The sequence below is a fragment of the Austrofundulus limnaeus genome, unplaced genomic scaffold (assembly GCF_001266775.1).
Source record: "Austrofundulus limnaeus strain Quisiro unplaced genomic scaffold, Austrofundulus_limnaeus-1.0 Scaffold43, whole genome shotgun sequence".
NCBI lineage: Eukaryota > Metazoa > Chordata > Actinopteri > Cyprinodontiformes > Rivulidae > Austrofundulus > Austrofundulus limnaeus.
The window spans coordinates 2432974-2447055 of NW_013952445.1; the positions used below are offsets into that span (position 1 = coordinate 2432974).

General features: G+C 38.0%; 2 protein-coding genes across 2 annotated transcripts in view; one reads left to right on the forward strand and one right to left on the reverse strand.

Annotated features, from left to right (window-relative positions):
• The window catches only part of LOC106517022 (zinc finger CCHC domain-containing protein 24), a 12996-nt gene extending 3284 nt beyond the window's left edge, over window positions 1–9712 (forward strand). Inside the window, exons 2-4 of the mRNA XM_014007699.1 lie at window positions 527–727; window positions 7996–8160; window positions 8790–9712. Of these exons, the coding sequence (XP_013863153.1) occupies window positions 527–727; window positions 7996–8160; window positions 8790–8903 (480 nt within the window). The 3' untranslated portion in view covers window positions 8904–9712. The remainder of the gene's footprint in view (window positions 1–526; window positions 728–7995; window positions 8161–8789) is intronic.
• Window positions 9713–9815: 103 nt separating this feature from the next.
• Window positions 9816–13588, reverse strand: ppifb (peptidylprolyl isomerase Fb). The gene is made up of 6 exons (XM_014007700.1): window positions 13351–13588; window positions 13174–13204; window positions 12075–12163; window positions 11889–11985; window positions 11118–11193; window positions 9816–10315 (listed from the first exon to the last, which is right to left on the reverse strand). The coding sequence occupies exons 1-6, from the start codon at window positions 13501–13503 to the stop codon at window positions 10180–10182; spliced, it is 582 nt and encodes a 193-aa protein (XP_013863154.1). The 5' UTR covers window positions 13504–13588; the 3' UTR covers window positions 9816–10179.
• Between the last annotated feature and the right edge of the window lie 494 nt (window positions 13589–14082).

The window sequence follows — 14082 nt, forward strand, 5'->3', positions numbered from 1 at the left end:
TCTTTGTGCTAGGTTCCACTTTTCCAGTTTTATTTTTCAACCTACTTGTCTGCTAATTTAATCTTTTTTGGCTATTTTCCAACAAATTGCAATATCTGTTTTTTTTTTTCTTCCTGCAAAAACCTTAGCATTCATGCTACATTTTGGCAGAAAATGCAAAGTCTATATATTAATTTCAGGAAGTGATTCAGGGTCAATAAGTACTTTACTTAAATAACCAAATCAGTCCTTGTTAATAACCATGTGGTGTGGAATTGATGGTGTTGAAGGTTTTGTATAATAGTGTTTGAATGAACCAAAATAAAAATGTTGAGACTGAAGTTGTTTGAAAACAACAGCAGTCCACTTTGAAACCCCATTTAGTTGTCAACTCATCAATCTGCTCAGAATTAAATCAGAATCAGGTTTAACAGTAATTAACAGCTTCAGCTCTGCTCTCGTTTATACTTTTCTTTGCGGTGTACTTCAACCTTTACATCCTTGTAGCTCTGTTGCTAGTGATTTATTGTCTTGTGTTCTCTTCTAGGCCTTGAGTAAAAATTTCCACAAAGGGTCATCCCCATACAGATCCCTCAGCAACATTGTGGACGGCCTGAACTCTCTGGCGGATCATTTCTCAGACCTCTCCCTGTCCCCCGAAACACACAAACCCAGCAAAAAGCCTCCTCCCAACTACCTGTGCCACCTTTGCTTCAACAAAGGACACTACATCAAAGACTGTCCTCAGGTGAGACGGGTTGTGATGCTGTGTGTCCGGCAGGAGCAGTCCTGTGACTGCTCCGTGTGAGCCAGCTGTGCTGTTTGAGTTGTTTGACAGATGTTTCAAAGTTCTTACTAGAGCTCATGAGGTGCTGCAGGTAAGTTCGGTGACGTCTAATTATGAAAAACACATTTAACGCCCCTGTTTCCTCACAGTTGCCCCAGCTTTCATTAGCCAAAATTTTGAGTCTAAATTCCAACATAAGAATATAATGTTCACAATATATATCTATATATTTTTCCTGTGCGAAATCGGTTCTTCAGCACGTTTAAATAAAAGTACCAGGCTGGTAATGAGCAGCAGATGCCAGACTGGATCTCAGCGCAGGCCTTAATGAAAGATGATCGGTTTCTCTGTGAAAATAGGCACGACCTCCACTCTAAACATGAAAGAAATATGAGGCAAGCTTTACGTGCAGCTGTGGCTCCTCACTGATCATGTTCAGAAGGAAGAACTCAACGTTTGTTGGGTGTAATGGAAATAATTATATTAATGGTTGACATGATGAGTGAAAATAGCAAGGTTTAAGTTTCAACCTTCGCTCTAAAAACAAGGTTTTAAAAAAGTCTCTTGTCCTTTTGGTTGTAGCAGGTGCAAYGTTATTTTTCTTTGAAGATTTCACAAATTCTTATACTAGAAAATAAGAATCTTTACATTTTAAAAAAGCAAAACAAAACACAGCTAATAATTAATAATAAGGAACTAAAGTCAAAAAAGGAAATACAGGTAACAGCAAAATTTAAAACATTTATGTGCGGTATGTAAAGTGGATAGTTTTGCCGGTGACACAACTTAATGAAAAGTTTATTTACAGTATCTGTGACAGGGATGGGCAACTTAAATGATAGAGGGGGGKGCACAATTTTTTTGTCGACACTGAGGGCCACATAGCGCTGCACACTTACCCAATTATAATAAAACTGCCATTTTACAAAAGTTTTGTGTATATTTATTAAACCAACATAGAGCATGTGTCCTGCTTAATGCATGTATAGCAGTTGTACTCGTTTAATAAATAGGAATACAAAACATTTGTAATAAGTAAGTAAGTAAACAAAAAATTTAACACTTTAGCAAGCAGAAGAGCAACGGCATTAGACACCTTGAGTGCAGACTACTGCGTAGTTAGTGGTTCTGGTAAAAAGTCTCAGTTGTTTATGTATTTGCAACTTCCATAAACYTCTCATATTTAGCTTTGTGCAACATGTTGTAGTGGCGACATATTAAAATCCTTCATAGCTTTGCTTTGAAATTCTATTCTCTCACAAAACAAAAACTTATTTTTTTTTACTTAAAAAACCACTCTTAGGTTTTAAGAGTTGCTTTAGGTGCTTTTATTTTTAAGTAAAAGAGTTTTTGGGGAGGGAGTGGGGCGTTGGCGGGTCAGCCAGAAGTTGCCCATCCCTGAAATGAGAGTTTTACAGTAAGGTGCTTTTTCTCACCTTCTTCACATAACTGATATGTGAAGAAGTCCTCTTTAATTTGGTCATGCATAGCTAAACATTTAAACTATAATCAATAATATGCATTTTAGGTAGAGCTGAAGTAAAGCAGAGAGAGATGGAGATTGTCTTGAATATTTCATCCTTTCAAATTGGTGACTTTTTTTTCTTCACAACTTGAATCATACATTGTCCTGTCTCATCACTGAGAACAAAGAGAAGATTGCTTCAGTTCCATACAGAACACAGGCTCTTATAGGAATGTAAAGAATGTGGAGAAAATAGTCTCCAAGCTTATAGCTCCCAACACTTTCTCAAGGGACTGCAGGTCCCACATCAACCCCTAAAGTCTGCTGCTTTGGTGAAGACACCTTAATGAAAGCATAGGTGCAAAACTGGGTTAAAAACTCAAAACTGCCAGTACATTTCAGTTAGTTATGACTGAATTTAAAGCTTGAAGTTATACAGTTGATGTCAAAGCACGTTGGGGAGTTGTGGTATTTGCTTCAGGAGGCTGTTACCGCATCAAACCACGATCCTTCTTTGAAATTCGAAAAGTGCAAAATCTGGAAATCATCTTGTTCTCGCTCCAGTTGGGATGTCAGATGTTATCATGTGTTGTTAATATTTCAAATCAAAAGTGATGATTGCAAAATTGTTGTCTTGACAAAACGTCTTGTCGGTTGTACCGTTCTTCCGAGGCTCTAACTCAAGAACAATCTGCTTTTTGTTCTTGTTGACCGGCATCTCCAGCATTTTCAGCCCAATGCAGTTGAAATCCATACTTTGGGGGTGCTTTTCATGTCTTACAATTTGGGTTGTAAAAATAAATAAGTCCAACTGGCAAGTGAATAAGKTTTCAAAGCTGCTATCCATTTCCTCTTTGTGACGTGTTGTTGTGATGTTTCAGTCACACAACCATGCATGTTCAAGCTGAATAACGTTCACCTTCTAACCCAACCTTTTAATTAGTCTTGCCAATTAGGAACCTGAACCTAGAGACCACAAGAGAGCCAGACCCTGACTGTAAAAGGGTGAAATGTTGGGAAGGGATTGGAATAAATAAGAAGAGCATTGTTTCTGTGAAGAGGCTGAGGAACCAAAGGTCAGGAAGTCGGGCCGTATTGTTCGCACAGTTCTGTTGGCTGGAGTCATCTCCGTCTCTCTGTCTGTGTGGAGAAACAACTATCAGACACCGAGTTGAAAAACTCAAAGTGCAGCTGCCCAGAGACAGCCACGTCCACTGTGTGTTTTTGGAAACAGTGGGGCAGTACGGGAAGTGGGTGGATGTCTTTGCAGCTACAGTTTAATCATGTTTGAATGGAAGGGAAAAGCCTGCTTCAATAATCACTTCAGACAGGGGAACTTCTAATAATTGCAGGGATGACCGAAGGAATTCCTTGATTTATATTTGGTCTTCGTGTGAACAAAGATATTTTTTGCTTTAATATGCTCAAAAGGTCCAGCGTGTAAGATATAGTCTAATGACATCTACAGATGAAAAATCCAAATATCAACCACTCCATTCCACTTCACACAAAACATCGAACCTTTGCTCYACAGCCAGCTTTTGGTTCGGTTGGTGCTTGTTGGGCAAGCTGCTCCATTGTCAGGGTAATTGATCACATACGTGCTTGTGCACTATGCGTGTTACCACAAGATTATAGAATTTACTAATTCTGACTGTATTTTTGGACATCTGCACATAAACATGGAGACAATTGCAAATTTCAAAAGGACATCTGCAACCAATACTCCTAACATGGACCAGTTACGTAAAACCATTAACTCGCTCAAATTTACCACATAAATAGTTTATAGAAGATTGAACTGTGATAATGACAGCAGGCTCAGTTGTGAAAGCATGTGAGCGTAGCTTGAAAGGAGAGGATCTTTTTCGACACTAATTTCTGTGGCTCCGGTTCTTTTGTTTTTACTGCTGATAACCGTCTTATCTGTCCACTATATGGTGTCTGTTGCTTTTGGCTCAAGCATCTGCCGAGGACGACAAGCTAGATAGAGAAAAGTCTGGAATGTGGGGCAGATGGACTCCTTTTGATAAATGAACGAATATGGTTGCTGAGCTAAACCCTCTGTGCTCTCGCGTTTTAAATGACATCACGTTTCGCAGGTAATTGAGTTGAATGAAGTGGGCAGGTTTGCCTGTTTTAAATTAAACGTGACATCTTTTTTTTATTGTTTTGATTTCACCGCAGAGGCTGAAAACCTACCTACCTGCTTTCTTTGCTCACTTAAGTGAGAAATATTTTACAGTTGCGTTTCTTGTTTGTCTGCCAGCCCACCTGCCTCTGCCATTCACTCATTGTGAAACGTGATGCTGGTTTACAGCTGCATTTGTCATCAACACGACTGCAGCTTAGTCAGACTCTGGACTGAGAGTGCGTATTGGCAGCATATCCTCCCCCAATAAAAGCAATGAAAGCTGTGGGAGAAAGAGAGCCTACGAGGTGCATAAATGTGTGTGTGGGTATTATTCTGACCGTTTAAAGGCTTTGAAAGCTCTTAAAAAGTGGGTGTGATGGATTAAATAGCTGGAGAAAAAAAACCTAATCATCTGCTCTTCGGCCTCCAGTTGTTTATATCCAAACATATTTATTTGCCATTAGTGCAGCCAGGAATGTAAGTGTGCACGATTTGCAGAAACACAGTCAGTTTATGTTACTGTAAGTAGAGCTTTTTGGCCCTGATTTGTTCAGGAAGGAGAAAATCGCTATTGTTGAAACATATGCTCCAGCTTTCACTGGCAAGGATTGTTTAATTATAATGGTACAGTTTGTGCTTCTTGTTGCAAAGTTGGTGGAAAACCTTTGTCTACAGAAACGTGGAGCTCAGCGTGTATTTCACAGCAAAAGCCGCTCTGCATTAAGTCATGTCTGGTGATTTTTACATCTCTAGCCAGGCCTCAACATTAGTTTACAACCTAATTATTACCGTAATTAAGAGATGAGTGGAAGGGAGGGGAGGAAACATTCAGCTACTACACAAAATTTGAGGTCTACGAGTATAAATGTCTGACTTACAGCCATGTTTGGTGTAATTAGTATGCCGGGGGGTCAATTGATTTAAATTGTTGTGTATATACATTAGGGCTGCAACGATTAATCGATTAATCGACAACTAATCGATTATTAAAATAATCGATGACTAATTTAATAATCGATTAATCGTTTTCTTTTTTTGTTCTTTACCTTGTTTTTCTCTCCAAACAGCTTTGACACCTTCCACTGCCACATCTGCCTTTCTGTCCTTGACACATACATGTACAGTAGTGGTAACTGGGGTAGGCCGTGGACGTCATATGATTACTTCAAGTTTTGTTAAAATCCATCCAGTGGGTCACGAGACATTTTGCTAACAGACATTTTAAAATATTTGTCTCCTTTAAATTTTCTAGATAMCTACTAAAACGGTGCTCTGATTGAAGTTTAAACCTATTGTTTCCTTTTACAATTATTCYATTTGAGGAAAAATGTTATACAAATTGATTATCCCAAATGACATTTTTTGAATAATTAGGAAAATAATCATATTTGTTTGTTTGGTTTTAGAGAAAGCACCCCAAAGTAAATCATTACGTCTAAAAAACAATCAGTAAATGTTGGCGGAGGAATATTTTTTCTTTTCTTTTCTTTTTTTTAACTTCTGGCAAATATTCTTGTCATTATCAGAAACAGATTTCTCAAAGTCAAAAAGTACCTTACATCAGAAGTCTCAAAGGAAAAAAAAAAAGATGTATTGCTGGTAAATTTCAGTTTGGACGTTTGTGTATTATTTGCTTTGGTAACAACCGGGTTCCTCTGTGATACTGTGGGGTTCTGATCCAAATTAAACCCAGCAAGGGAGAGCGAGCACTCTGGGTTTGTTAGTGTTGAGTAATTGACCACATGGTATCCAGTGTTTTTCTTTTTTTTTCTAGTCAGGTTGAACGTCTCATGGGAGGGAGTGGAGGGAGAAAGTGGATGACTGAGGGAGGAAGGAGGGCAGGGGGTGGGAGGGCTGTCTTTGGAGTGGTTCATTGTTTGTCTTGATGGTTTCCAGATGATGGTCGCCACCTCCTGGGCCTCTCTCATCAGGCTGCAACGATCTTGTCCAAACCTCTCTGCTCCAGCTTTAAAATCTGGCTTTACGTCACTATATGTGCTCTTAAGCCTGATTTCAAGCGTAAAACAAAAGACTTATGGCAGTTAGGCTTAAAGTGAATGGTATAAATTAATGTCTCAAAACAGTTTTTGGTGTTTTTGCGTAAATCTTGAATCAAACGTGTCCAGAACGAGTCTTTTCAGTGAACGTTAGTATAAGATCCAGATAAGGTGCCTGGTTTGTGTCCATGTGACACACTGAGGAAGGTATTTTAAGCTTTTTCTTTTACACTAACTAGTTTTGTTTCCCCTAATTGAAGAAATCAGTGAGTAAGACTGAAAAGAAAAACTTGAGTAGCAAGGAACTCACAAAAACCTGGAACCACAATTTCTAAGTCAAACACGTTTCACAACTTGATGTTTTCAGCAGTATGTATAGGTCATTTTGGACTGCAGGAACCGCACAGTCCCTGCAACTATTTCAGTTTGTTGTCTGATAACAGACATGTCCATTGTCTTTTCCTGCGTCAAGCATCCTATAACTGTCAGGTCAAAAGAGGGAGTTTCATTCATTCTGTTGATCTCTTTGATGGCACCAGTGGAAACTCTGGAGTGAGCGATGCCCCTTGATGTCCTCTGGGCTCCAGAATTTAGGTACGCTTTGTTTTGTTTGTTCTGAAGAGTGAAAGCTGTTTCCTCTCTCAGGAAGATGATGATCTGTCCGTCCGTCGACCCCCCCCCCCCCCACCGACCCCCGCAGGCGCCTGAGCGAGCGAGCGTGAGCTGCCGTCTGATGTGACCTCCTAAAAGTGCCTCATGGTGGCTGAGTGATGCAAACAAGGCTGATAAACGCTTCATTGTGGCCAGAGCGGTCCCCGATTTGGCTCTCGGACTCTCAGAGATGTTTTGTAAAGCAGATGTCGTCCTGGAAACGACTCCGTTTATCCGAGACGTCAGGAGCTTTGACGAGGGTTTGAGCTGCGAAGTCAAAACAACGCTTGATGCGGCGCAGCCCTAATTTCGAACGTGCCCTGCTTTCTAGCAAAGATGTTTTTAATTTGAAACATTCTTGTCGGGGTCTTTTTTTTTTTTCTTCATATTTTGGAAAGAGTTTGGGATTTTGTCATGTTAGAGAAGTGCAGAGTTCATCTGGGTTTTATTTCCTCCCTGCTCAGATCTTTATGTTCTGAATGGTAAGCTGGGGCCAGCTGGAGGGATGACTGAGAGCCTTAAGTATTTGTCCTATAGCAGATAGGGCCCCTCCTATTGGTCGCCTCGTGGGCTGAGGCCCCCCTTCACGTTCCCCCAGGACCACAGCTGGAGGAATGGAGCTCATTCTAATGAGAAATCTGAAACTCCCTTTTTCCCCCACCCAAAAAAATAAATTACACACAACATATTCAAATTCTTTTGGATTAAGCTTAATTTTTTAAATTTAAATTCACATCTGATTAAGATTTGATGTCTATTGACTGTTATTTTTATAATCTAAGGCTCATTTGGCACAATGTTTAGCTCGAATGGAAAAACAAAACTATAAATCTCTGACCACCAACAGAGTCACTATCACTGCTTCAGAGCTTTGAATTGGCTTCTGATCAAAGAAAGGTTTTTAACAAAATCACAAGTAATCAAACCTAACGGGGTGGGAAAAAAATCCACATTAATCTTTGACACAATCAATCCCTTTCAGGCTCGACCAAAAGGAGAAGGCCTGACCCCGTATCAGGGAAAGAAGAGGTGCTTCGGTGAATACAAATGCCCTAAATGCAAGAGGAAGTGGATGAGCGGGAACTCCTGGGCCAACATGGGACAAGAATGTATCAAATGCCACATCAATGTTTATCCTCACAAACAGGTAACGGTACACCTGAGCAGAGGGCATCAGGAAACGGCTGATTTTGTTTGGATACAGCTGGGCTGTCAGATCCTCACAGCACAGCTGTGCAGTCCACATGCTATGTTTAGATTTACTTTTTTCTGTAAGTGTAGAAGAATTATGCTTAGTAAGTCTTATGTTGGCTAGATTATTTTTCCACACACAAGACAGCCACGTTTTTTTTTTACATGTAAAAGAGCTTTTTCTTTTACAATGAATCAATTACTGTAGTGCCAAAAAACCCATTAGGGTCTTCCATGAATTTGACCAACAAAACGAGATGATCTTTGTTTTATTTTGTTTGTTTGGAATTAGTTGTTCTGATTCATCCATACAAAAAACAGTTGTCATCCAGGCACCATGAAAGCTTTCTCCTTAACCGAATTTGTTTTTGTTCTTAATTCTAAATCCCCAAAAAGCATCTGGGCCACGTTAAAATGTACAACTAGCTTGTTCTTAAATTTTATGTCCAAACATAAAAAGCTAAACGTCTTAATGATTCACTAAAGCCCTGAAGTGTTGTGTTCAGAAACGTTTCAGTGGTGCCAACAGCTGCAGAGCTGATTCTTGTTTTCTTTTTKTGTGTGTGTGTGTTTTGTTTGTTTCAGAGACCTCTGGAGAAACCAGATGGTTTAGACGTGTCGGACCAGAGCAAAGAGCATCCGCAACATCTGTGTGAGAAATGTAAAGTCCTGGGCTACTACTGCCGCCGCGTGCAATAACACACCCCGCTTGCCTTAATCTACGTACTCCTTCAAAGATTTATGAAAAGAAACCAGAACATTTTAGTTTCTAAACACTTTTTCTTTGTACTGTGATGATTCTAACTATGCTTATGAAATATCCTCTCAAAATAAGAGGCACTTTCATCAACATCTCAATGGAGATGAGTACTTCCTTATTTCCACAGTTTTAAGTATTTTTAAGTGAAATCTCTCTGAACCAAATATTCTACCAACTGTGAACTAAGAAGCTTTGGTTTCGTGTCGGATTTCTGATTATTCAACAAATCATGAAGTTTTAGATAGAAATTCTCTTTATACGTTTGAAAATAACTGTAAATCTTTTTTTTTTTTGCTGTATAAAATATGCAAGGTTTTTACTAAGACAGTTCTGCAGTATTAACATGTTAGGGTTCTGTTTTATCAGTACTGTTTGGTACATTTATTTCCTGAATATATTTTGAAGCCAAGAGTTTTTGTTGGATATAAGGATTTTATTAGCCAAACAACAGTTAGTCTTTATATTAAGTGCTACAGTTTGTTGTGAACATGTTTTAAATATGGTCAAAATCTTGTTTAAAACCAGTATTTTACTAATACCATTTATGGATACATATTTGTGTCAGGAATCGTAGCATATGAAGGGAAAAGTTGTATGTAGTTGTTGCTCTCAATATTTTTACTGAAATTAAATGGAAAAAAAGTTCTACTTAAGAATGTGTGTAATCCCATATAATGTGCCTTCACTTGAATAACACTTGATGAATTTCTATGTTGAGTATTCTTGTATTAAAATGCATTTAATGTTCTGTGTTCTTGTCTYGAATGAACAATAATGTTTTTTGCATCAACACATTCTGAGCAGAAACTTTAAGCTAATTTGACAATAAAATATTTCCCAAACACAGCAACTTGTATTTAAAAATCTTTCCTCAATTGGTTTTATTTCAGTAGACTCAGAACCAAAACATCGCATTTGACATTCAAGTTCATAAATCAACCTCACGTACACAAAGTGACTTTTTTCTAATAAATGGTACATTTTAAAAATCTCCAAATAATGCTCCTAAAACCACCACGTTACAACTCAAATTCACATTTTTTAGCACGACACTGAAAGTGCACGCTGTTACCTGAAATAATCCAACACTTTTTAGTACCGGGTACTACTTACTATATTTCAGTGATACTCAGTTCTGACCAAAGCGAGGTAGTACTCTGTGCCTTGAATGTAGACCGGACCATTCTGTAAAGATTACAGCAGATGCAAATATGTCTACTGGAGCTCTCCACAGTCCGTGATCATGATTTTTTTGGAYGGTCGCCCAGAGCGTGAACCGTAGGACTCCACTTTCTTGACCACTTCCATTCCCCCCTTCACGCTGCCAAAGACAACATGCTTGCCGTCCAGCCTGAGTGAAAAAGAGATTTGTTTTAATATTGCTGTGTCAGACACTAGATGATGACTTGTCTCTATGTTAAACCTCGGAGYTCAGCTTTTTTCCAAGCCACCATGCAAATGTTTTTTCTGCTTTTATGTCAAAATATGCAACGCTCGCCTGCACACAAGGCAAATATAATCTGATTAACCATTAATATGAAAATTATTTTAAGAAAAAAAAATGGTTTGACACTAAGAAATTATTACATTTAAGCAAAACAAAATTTGTTCTTTTTGGGTATGGTAGAGCTGAACTGTACAAGTTCATTTAGAGAAATTGAAAGGTGACTGAAATTAATTTTTTCGGAGTAACAATTGATGAAAAAAAAAAAGCTGTAAATGTCATATCATTACAAGAATGAATTACAAATCACTACATATTCTACCGAGAATGTTTTTCAAAATTACAAGGCATAAAAAAATACTTATGTTAAATCTGTAAAATATTCCTATTCAAAACTTTAAACAGGGAAATATAAATTGATACAAGAATAACAGAACCAGTAAATAAGAAACAGAGAAATAAAATCGAACAAAAAATTTAAAGTTATTCTTTTTAGCAAATACWTTTTCCCAGGTAATGGTATCTGCCTTCTTATATTTAACATACTGCAAAATAAGCTGTAGGAAAAAATGTATTTGTTACTTCTACAGGTATTTGTAAGAATTATACAAGGTTCTTAAAGACCAATTAGTTAAGTGATTAATTGACACAAACACTGCTGTAATGTGTCAAAATCATCAACTCATTTAGTTACTCCGGCAGTACCTACCAGTCAGTTTTAGCGGTGCAAATGAAGAACTGGGATCCATTGGTGTTGGGTCCAGCATTGGCCATAGACAAGATACCTAAAAACACAGGAACATTTCAGATTCTGGCAGATAAAAAAAGTGAGGGAAAATGGATTTAAGAATTTTGACTGAATCAAAAAGACTTTAGACTTATTTATACAACCAATTAACATCAAATTACTACCATTTTAAAATTATTTCATATTCATAGAAGCCAATGGTCACAAGTTCAAAACTGCTTCAGGGTTTAAGTCAGTTACGAGCCACTATTCTGGATGTTTCAGAAACTTAGGTGTGTCAAAGCAGAACCAGAATTAGATGCCACTGACTTAACTGAATATTTGAAAAACAGCTGCTCCCTGGTGGCAAAATGAATGAACTGTCAAACTATTTTACAAATATTCCTAATAAAACAGAATAGGTGAACTTTTAAAAGACTAAAAATCTTTAATTTGATTTGTGTTCAAGACATTATATACAGTATAGATATTACCTACATGTTTGATAAATGTACATTAAAGCCTTTTGACTGTTTTTGGTGACAATGCATTATCATCTTGAGTGTTGCCACACAAGCTACAACTGGTTTTTGGCACCAAAAAGGGGGGAAAAAAAGAAAGAGTTGAATTTTGAACAGTAAAATACCTTTATTGGTAAAAGGCATTTTTACCCCTCGTTAATCCTCTGGAGAAATCTTGCCACAGTTAATTCACTGTTCCTTTGCTACCGTGTTTAAATTGAGCGATGATTACCAGGTCCGGTGTGCTTCAGCTTGAAGTTCTCATCCTGAAACGTGTGTCCATAAATGGACTTCCCTCCAGTTCCATTGTGATTGGTGAAGTCTCCGCCCTGCAGCCACAAAACACACAACACTGTAACCCAACCCAAACAGGTCACCTGACAACAAAAACATTAAGCAGGAAGAGAGACCAACTCACCTGGCACATAAACTGAGGGATCACCCTGTGGAAAATGGATCCCTTATAACCAAAGCCACGTTCTCCTGTGCACAACGCTCGGAAGTTTTCTGTGGGGAACATCATCTCTTCATAAACGTGACYCAAGCAATCCAGGAGGGTTAAAACATGAAAACCGGACAGCTCATTTCAAGCTGGTGCTAATATTTAAATCCTTAAAACTTCCTACATCTGAAGAAGAAGGTGCAAAGAGCTGATGATGAGGTCAGGGGGAGAACACAATATATTTTAAGCTGTTAAATTCACTCTGAAGACAGTCAGCCATCAMGAGCTGTTCCCCCAACAGTTTTGCTACATTTTGTTTTTTTCAACCTGTTGTTTTAAGTCATGACAAGTTTATTAAAATGATAAAAGAAAAAGATCTCAACCTCTTTTTATCCCTTTTAGTAGCAGGAGAAACCCCCTCCTAATGACTCGAAACTTTGCAACATGTGTGGGTGGTGAAACTGATCAACAGGGAGGAAACAACACGTGCGTGTTTCTTCATGCAGGCTTAGGAACGTACAGGATTAGCATTTCTGCTTATTTGGAGCACACTTAATGTGTGGGATAAGGTAACAGCTAAAAGAAATAGCATTTAAAAGTCAGAAAAAATACATTTATGATACACAGTTAAATACAATTCATATTTGATGTGCAAAGTGTGGGGTAAGCATAAGAACATTTGGCAAGGTTAACATTAATATATTGTTTTTCCTGAGAGGCAGAAAAAAGTTTTTTACATGATGTATTTGGGTCTTTTATTTTGAAGGACATAAAGCAGTAGCTTCATTGTCACGCTACATTTTGAAACTTTAACCCTTCATTTTGTAGTTTTATTGTTTACATTTTATTTGGTGGTCGGTTGTAAATGCTGAAGTGGATCATTATAAGTGAAACTGGATTACACATTTTGGTAAAATTCATGCATGTTTTAAAGGTTTCACACCTGATTTGGATGAATGGGTGATTAACAGGCTTCTGTGTAACATGAAGAGGTAACTGAATCAGTGTAAAACAAGGACACTTAGTTTCATGCTGTGTAAATGTGTGTTTGATGAGAGAGGAAGTAAAAACTCACCTGCGGTTTTTGGCACGGCATCAGCGTTGAGCTGTAAACATACAKAGAGAACACGTTCAAGGTTATAATTACATTTTTATAACCTCCAAACAAATCTTATGTTCTGATTTTTCCCCAGCTAAATGTAGACATTAAAAACCCATAAAACGTTATAACATAAAAAAAAACTATTCTCACCTCAAAAGTAATTCTGCCGAGCGGCTCGTGGTCCGCGGCAATGTCAAAGAAAACAATGGGGTTTTTGATGGCAGCTGCSGGGCCGCTGCTGCACAGGCGCAAGGCATTAAACGCAAGAGAGCAAAACTTGATCCTGTTTGACAAAATTAACATTTTGACAGCGTTATTTCACTCACACAAGTCGGCTCAGGTCAGCTAAAGTCACACACGCGCACACACAGGAAGTCCGGAAGTCATGTGAAGATATGCCGCGAAGCTCTCGCGAGATCCCACGAGATTATGACGAGTTTATTTCCGCAACAAAACACCGCAGTGAGGAAGAATTACCGTAGTATATCTTTAAACAGCACTGTGCAGTTTTCAGTCACTGGTTTTTATGACAGTTGTGGGATTTTACTTTACAGAATAGGTCAATTCTGTTATGTTTGATTTTAAAGTTGATTTAATAGTTTGCTTTTAAAATGCAAATAAAAACTTAGAGTCATCCAGAAATAGTCTAGACCAGTGGTTCCCAAACTTTTTATCTTCTGACCCACAAAGTATCCATGGCAAAAACTTGTGACCCCAAATATTACTGGTCTGAGTACACGAACTTTGTTAATAACCCTAAAAACACAGGCTTTTTGACAATCTAAACAGCTTGTACACAAATATAATTAGTTATTTATACTTATTTTGTGTTTTTGTAATAGTTATTGGGAAAAGATTACATCAGCAATTATTTTATTACCC